This window comes from Vigna radiata, chromosome 6 (genome assembly GCF_000741045.1).
Source record: "Vigna radiata var. radiata cultivar VC1973A chromosome 6, Vradiata_ver6, whole genome shotgun sequence".
In the NCBI taxonomy this organism is placed as follows: domain Eukaryota; kingdom Viridiplantae; phylum Streptophyta; class Magnoliopsida; order Fabales; family Fabaceae; genus Vigna; species Vigna radiata.
Genome location: NC_028356.1, coordinates 10,811,223 through 10,819,073, shown reverse-complemented (window position 1 = coordinate 10,819,073; position 7,851 = coordinate 10,811,223). Strand labels below are relative to the sequence as shown.

Sequence of the window (7,851 nt, the reverse complement as noted above, 5' to 3'; positions counted from 1 at the left end):
TAGGATTTTCAAAAGAAAATAACTAGAAGTAAAATTTCCATGCTTAATATTTAGTAATAATAAACATATAATTACCAGCATTTAATTTATATTTGAAGTTTAGTTCCAGATCAAATTATTAAAATTTCTTTTATGCATAAAGTGAATGCCATGAGGTGTGAAATAGATTGTACCACATCAAAATTTGTGATATCTAAGCTCATAATGTCACTAAAAGTTCATATCTTCTCTAAGAAAGAAGGTAATGTTAAAGTGTTTGATTGTCAAGGTAATAAAGTGCCCAACCTAGAGAGAAAATTATAATTAGCTACCAATTTTTATTTCAGAATGAACTTAAACTTTTCTGTGTTTTGAAAACACAAATAACAATTATTTACAAATACTTTAGTTAAAAACTAGACTCAAGGTGATCCATTGTTCCATTTTAGCGAATAAAAGAATGTTTGGTGTTTGGTATGAGAAAGAGGAAAAACAAAATTAAAGAAGAACTAGGTCAAAAGTGTTTTTAGTTCTAAAGAGGAAAAGAAAGAAAAAGAATTGAAGAAGAGGAAAGAAAACAAAGAAAAGATAGAAAAGATAGAAGAAAAAGTGAAGAAGAATAATAGACTTCGTGAGTTTTACTCCAACCTAAGTGAAGAGAAGAATGTCAAAGAGTAGGATGTGTGAATCAGAAAGAAAAAAACTTAAGAGATTAAGAGTTTTTGTAAAAGGTGATTTAATACCTATAATTATATATGTTTTCAAAGTTATTACAAAAATGCCATCACGTTTAACCTATTATGATAGGTGATGGGTAAACTATCATAAAAAAGGATATTATGACAAATTTTTTTATATCTATCATAATAGGTTTTAAACATAATTTCGATTTTACCATCACATTTATTTATTATGACAGGTTTTTTTAAAATACATCATAAAAACGAAAAGAAAAATTTGGAAAAACCACATGGAGCTTTGATTATTATATAAGAAAAATGAACATAAAAAACAAAATAAGAAATTACAAAATGTATATAAAAAAAAAAGAGTTGACTTATATAACTAGAATTATATTGTGTTGTCATTAAATAGTACAATTGTTCAATTTTAAATATGAAATCAAAGTTTTTTCAGAAAAAACAAATTTAGCTATTTAAAATAAAAAATAGTTATTCAAATATTTATTGTATTAAATAAATAAATAAATAGATTATTTTTTATTACGAAGTTGCCAAATTGTGGAATAGTATTGATGTATATAAAAGAGTTATAATTTATACTATATATGTTTTTCTTTTTACAGTGGAGTTTAAGGAATCCATTTAAATATAAAACTCCAAGTATTCTGAATCAAATTATATTTGTTTTACAAAATTCTATCAGCTAAACTTTTATTTAAAAAATAAAAAAAATTGCGCCAATTTATTTCAATTGCTCTCCACAAACAAACCACTTACCCATAAATGCTTATTAATAATATAAAACTACGATCAATATAAAGATTAAACCTTTTAGTATTATTTAATTATTTAGTTAAATGGAGAATAAAGTATAATATTAAGATATGTGATAAAATTTCATCTTTTAAGAAATAAAACACAACAATAAAATATAAGGAGTTCGGAGAAGGCAATTGAATTTTAAAAGTTATATTGCAAATTGAAATTTAAAATATATTTCATATAATTTATTATTTTATTATTAGTCGTTAGATGGTGAAGTATTTGCATAACAATATATTTAAGTTAAAAATAGTGATGCTCAATTTTCTTTTCAAACCAAGATACAATATATTTTAAATATTTTTCTAGAAATTCTATTATTTATTTTTCTTTTTAAAAATTATCGTCTTTATTGTGCACGTAGAAACGCTATTTTTTAATGAAAGACATAATAGCAATCTGAAACCAATTTTAAAATTGTCCAAATTTTATAACTTTTAAAATTTACCCGTTAATAATAAACCAATATTGTAAAACTGTTTCTGAAACTCGCAATTTTCTAAATTTTAAGAATAATTCAATTTATTGAATAAGACTACTTCTCTTTTATTTTGTATCTAATGTAGATCATATCTAATCAAAATTATACTTTCTATTGATATTTCTAAACCCAAATTTAATAATTACTTGCAATTATCTGAAAATAATTTTTATTTAATTACTTTTATGATTTGTAATGAAATTAAATTTTATTTATAGATCATCACAGTATATACATATAAGAACTCTATTACGTTTTTCTTCTTCAACATAATTCCGATTTTTTTTTTTAAATATGTATTTTTAGGTATAGATATTTTATGCTTTATATGCTATTTCTTTTTTTGTCACACCAATTAATTTATAATTGAAACCATTAGCATTGACCCACAAAAAAATGTTGCACTAGAAAATTAATTACACTTAATCATACTTGGATAAAAGTAATTATTTCTCTTACATTTTAAGCACAAAATATTTGTTTATCATTTTATTATAATATAATAAAAATGTAATGTACTAGAACAGAAACATAGTGAATATCTTTAGCTATTATAAATAGGAATTTTAAGACAATAAAAGGAAATATTAATGCAAGCTGATTCACATCACATGACTTAATAACAAATAAAGTAACTTTCAGAAATAAAATCTGTAATTTACAATATAGGATAAATAATTAAATCAATACTTAATTTGAACCTTTTCTTGATATTGATTTTATTTTTTTATCATTCTATCTATAATAATTAAAATTGTTTATCATTAATAATTAGTAAAACCATATAAAAAAATGTGTTCTTTTAAAAGTATGAACAAAAGGAAGCTATTATGATAAGTTGGAACTACTTCCCGACCTCCATAATTTCAGTCTCCATTCTAATAAACTTTTGCATTTTAAATTCTGTAATTTGAAATATAAATATTAAATTTTATTGTATAATTTAAAATTTTTGTTTTAGTTTTTATTTTAGAATTTAAAATCTAAACCATTTTTTTTTGTGTGTTTTGAAATATACCTGTAAAATGCAAAAATTATATTTTGAATTATAAAAATATATGGGGTGTAGATTGAAATTATAGAGTGCACGAAGAAGCTGCATAAGTTGGGCTTAGGAAATGAGATTCCTGCTGGGCCCGGGCCTGTGAACAAGTTTAAGCCTAAGTTAGCATCATTACAAAATTGAATGAGACATTAATAACAGTGTTGGTATAATAACCCTTCACCACACTCACCTTTTTCAATTCTTCTCCCTTTCACAAATCTGTTTCTTTTTTATTATTTTTTTTTTATCTTTTTCATTACTTTGTAGTTTTTCCTTCCAAAATTTGAAAATCTCAAATCAGATCCAAATTCGAATTTGAAGAAGAGTAGCACTTGAGAGCGCTCTCCCAACCCTAAGTCCCCGCTCTCCGTAAATTCTTGCCGGATTCAGGGTTTTCCCTCCTTCGGTGGCGGCGGCGGCGGCGGAGGGATCCTTCGCTCGCTAAATGGAAGGCGGAGGGAGGCGGATCACGGTAAGTCCGCGGCCTTGCTGCGGCAGGCGCGTGTTGGCGAAGAAGAGGCCGCGTCTCGTGGACGGCTTCGTTAACAGCGTCAAGAAGCTTCAGCGCCGTGAAATCAGCTCGAATCGTTACCGTGCTTTCTCCATGACCGACGCGCAAGAGAGGTTTCGCAACATTCGCTTGCAGGTTTGTTTTGATTTTGTTTGTGAACAGTGAAAAGTAAATTTATGCGCAGAAGAAGAGTGATGGATTTTTTCTGACCGATTGAACAACTTACTGTTAGGAGAAACCTTCTTTTATCATTGTTAAGTTTTGTATGCGGAACAATTTTAGGGTTTTTCTTTTCAGAAACTGTGCTATAAATCTCTCAAGTTGCTGTTTAACTGATGAATTCTCTCAGACGAAGATGTTGTTTGTAGTTTAACCGTGTAAGATGACGTGTATGGTGAAGTTGCATTCGATAATTTTACACAGGATAAGGACTAACGTGGACTGTCGATTGGTTGTTTCCATGTAGTGCAAGAAAGCATGTGGGCCAAATTAGAGGCTCTAGGAAACGAAAACTTAGGTTAATGTCGATGAATGATTACTTAGGTCAGTGTAAATGTGTCTGAGGTCAAGAAGGGTCCTTACTAAGGGTTCAAGATGTATGTACGTATGCATAATTTTTTTTTTTTTTATCATTTTATTTTATTTGATTTTTATTGTGTATCTCAATCCAGCATTTGTTATTTACTCAACTAATGCTATTTTTTTTGAGATGTCCCCATAGATTTGTTTTGTCATCCCGTCTTTTGAAACAAGTCTATCGTAATTTGTTGGATGTTGATAAACCTATTTGATGGGGGAGCAAAACGAGTACGTTGCAGAAAATTTTGAGAGAATATTTAAGGGGATATATAGTAGAAAACTACACTATTTTAACTCACCACTTGGGAATGCAGACAAATGTGTATTAGAAATTTGATTTCCAGTTTTAATACAAATTTGTCATGTTCTTTTGTTTGTGGAAATTCCTCATACATTTGGGTAAAGCAACATTTGAAATCACTCTATTTTAAACAGTTGGATGATGAGGAAACTCTACCTTCTGTTTGCTCTACTGAGACGTGTACTTTGCTTACTTTACCCATACATCCCACTTCTTCTGACTTGTGCTTTATGGATCTATTTATAGGAAGAATATGATACACATGATCCAAAAGGTCCTTCTACTGCTGTATTGCCATTTCTGAAAAAGAGGTCAAAGATAATTGAGATTGTAGCAGCACGGGACATTGTTTTCGCACTTGCACAATCTGGTGTTTGTGCAGCATTTAGCCGAGGTAGTTATTATAACTGGTTACTGGTGTCTCATACATATTTTATATTATATCTGAATATGCTGTTACGTGATTTATGTTGCTTGTTTCCATTGATTGCTACTGTGCAGAGACCAATGAAAGGATATGCTTCTTGAATGTCAGTCCTGACGAAGTCATAAGGAGTTTGTTTTATAATAAAAATAATGACTCGCTTATCACAGTTTCTGTCTATGCATCAGACAGTTATAGTTCTTTGAAATGCAGAAGCACAAGGATTGAGTAAGTGTAGCTGTATTACTTTGTAATTACTACCCTTGTTTTCTGTGCTTACGGAAAGAAAGCCTTAGGAAAATAAAATTGTCAGGAGTGAGAGTTAAATAAACTAGCAGATAGCAACAATTGCCTGCTAAATTTGGGGCTGTTGTATGCTAAAGTATATGTTTTTCACTTTCCAGATATATAAGAAGGGTCAAACCAGATGCTGGCTTTGCACTTTTTGAATCCGAGTCATTGAAATGGCCAGGTTTTGTAGAATTTGATGATGTAAATGGGAAGGTACTCACGTACTCTGCTCAGGATAGGTAAATATTTTGTTCTATGCATCTGTATGGTGATATAATTAATAATGTTTCAAAGCTTTTTGATTGTGATTGACAGATATCTTTTTCATTACTTTTTTCCTATGCAGCATATACAAGGTGTTCGACCTGAAAAACTATACAATGTTGTACTCCATTTCAGATAAAAACGTACAAGAGATTAAGATCAGGTATTATTTCCTTGTTCATTTTTCCTTTGACATGTACAAATTAGTCTACTGTGGATATAAGGTTTGTGGTGATTCACTATTTTTAAAAAATCATATTGCATTATGTTTTAGTTTTTGTAGTATTAAATTTTCTTCGTTTTTGAATATTTGTGTAGCCTTCAAGGTTTACAATGTTTAACTCTTTGTTTCTTATTGTTTTCAGTCCAGGGATTATGTTGTTGATTTTTGCTAAATCAAGTAGCCATGTCCCACTTAAAATCCTTTCAATAGAAGATGGTACTGTATTGAAATCATTCAATCATCTCCTTCATCGGAATAAGAAGGTGGATTTCATTGAACAATTCAATGAAAAACTTCTTGTTAAACAAGAAAATGAGAATCTCCAAATTCTTGATGTAAGTAATTTGATATTTTACAAATGAGAATGAGTTGTATAAATTTTGAATCATGATTTTGACTTTCTAAATAATTTTAGGTACGGACTTCTGAGCTAACAGAAGTTAGCAGAAGCGAATTTATGACACCATCTGCTTTTATCTTTCTATATGAGAACCAATTATTTCTGACATTTCGAAACCGGACTGTGGCTGTGTGGAACTTCCGTGGAGAACTTGTAACTTCTTTTGAAGATCACCTCTTGTGGCATCCTGACTGCAATACAAACAACATATACATAACCAGTGACCAGGATCTCATAATATCATACTGCAAGGCTGATTCTGATGATTCACTTTCTGAAGTAAATGGTACTTTTCTTCTTTTCTATCCCTGCTCAGTTACCCTCACATTATTTGTGTTCTTCCTCTTTTCTATGCACCTTTTTCTTTTGTGTAGTTCGAGGTACAGTGGTATCAATATTTTGAAAGGTGGTGTTATGTCGTTTAACTGAAAGCTGATTCAATCAAGTGTTTATACATGTTGACCTAATAAACTAAAATGTTAAACAGGATACCAAATCATATAATTGTTCAATGCGACAGTGATCAGTTTGTGTTGGTAACTGAGCACCGTCTTTAAAGTTACTAACAAGTTATGCTTCTTCAACGCAGCAGGATCTATTAATGTCAGCAACATTTTGACTGGCAAGTGTCTTGCAAAGATAAGGGCCAGTAATGGCTTTCCCGTGATGAAGGAATGCAGTTGCGTTGATGAAAATTGCTCATGCAGTGGTTGTAATTTAGGTAAGCGGAAGCATTCCTCCAGAATTAGGAGCACAGTTGCAGAAGCCTTGGAAGACATTACTGCACTATTTTACGATGAAGAGCGCAACGAGATTTATACTGGCAATAGGCACGGTCTGGTTCATGTCTGGTCGAACTAATGTACTATGAAAATTTATTATTGTTTTTGTTTTTGTTTTTTATTAGCATTTATCCATGATTGTGGTGATAGTTCTCACTTGATATAAAGTACCTTTGTGATAGCTGTAACCATTAAGTGTCAATTGTATCATTCTTTTTTTTAGGGGTTGTTTTGTCATCCATCCCTTGGTGGCAACAACCCTGTATCAAGTGATACTTTATGTTGGTAGCTCACCACCTGTTTAAGCTGTAATCTATATTTGCATTGATGAAATCAGCTCTATGTAGTGAAATATGTGAATAATGTTCAATTTTCTCTACCCATTTCTTTTTCTTACTTTTCCTTGTGGGGACCTACTGTGAACTGACCTGCTTTCTCTCACGTGGTTTGCTAGAGCATTGGTGTCAAATCTGACTAGTGTTATAGCTGTTGAACACTGGCTTCTGTGTTACTAACTCAATTCAATTCAGTATTGTTTTTACCTTTTCTATTGTTTTTATCCCAGTCAGTTGCCAAGCCAAATAGAAAAGGACAATTTTCTTAAATTAATTGCTGCCACCAAGTCAGAAAATGACAATGTTCGAAAGTAATGGAAGTATATTCTTTTACTTTAATTTCAAGATTTAAATTCATTTATATGGTGCATAATTGAAGAAATTATATTGGTAAGAACTTATCTAGTACTTGGAATTTTTTTTTTGTATTTTAAAATAATTAAAATTTGCTAAAAGATAATTAATACCAAACGTGCACACGTTCCTGGGTTGAATCCAACGCCTTTGTCCATGGTGAGTTTTAATAAATTTGTTAGGAGATGAGTATTTATATAATATGCATCTTTGTTCTAAGGATGAAACTTTGGATGTTTTTTGCAAGTTTTAAGGTTGAAAGAATAGAATTACAATTTAAAAAACAAATCAAGAATTTGATTTTAAATATAGGTAAAAAGAACTATGGTAGATACATAAAGAATGAACAAATATTTGTTCTATTTGTGAAATTTCTT

At 30.1% G+C, this 7,851-nt stretch overlaps 1 protein-coding gene across 2 annotated transcripts; it reads left to right on the top strand.

Moving 5' to 3' along the window:
* Nucleotides 1-3,188: 3,188 nt before the first annotated feature.
* On the top strand, nucleotides 3,189-7,181 carry LOC106762912. Of its 2 annotated transcripts, none has more exons than XM_014647036.2 (8): nucleotides 3,189-3,656; nucleotides 4,648-4,795; nucleotides 4,903-5,053; nucleotides 5,230-5,355; nucleotides 5,463-5,543; nucleotides 5,746-5,938; nucleotides 6,019-6,289; nucleotides 6,596-7,181. In XM_014647036.2, exons 1-8 carry the CDS (start codon nucleotides 3,456-3,458, stop codon nucleotides 6,862-6,864), a joined length of 1,440 nt encoding a protein of 479 aa, XP_014502522.1. In that variant the 5' UTR covers nucleotides 3,189-3,455; the 3' UTR covers nucleotides 6,865-7,181. The 2 variants fall into 2 exon arrangements, with proteins under 2 accessions (XP_014502522.1, XP_014502521.1); XM_014647035.2 differs by having other exon boundaries at nucleotides 3,192-3,656; nucleotides 6,593-7,181.
* The last annotated feature ends 670 nt before the right edge of the window (nucleotides 7,182-7,851 follow it).

Bases quoted from the DNA above. Each gene is read 5' to 3' on its own strand.
- LOC106762912 (XM_014647035.2), top strand. From the start codon at position 3,456: ATGGAAGGCGGAGGGAGGCGGATCACGGTAAGTCCGCGGCCTTGCTGC. The intron at 3,657-4,647 runs GTTTGTTTTGAT...ATCTATTTATAG, and splicing joins TTCGCAACATTCGCTTGCAG to GAAGAATATGATACACATGA. The intron at 4,796-4,902 runs GTAGTTATTATA...GCTACTGTGCAG, and splicing joins TTGTGCAGCATTTAGCCGAG to AGACCAATGAAAGGATATGC.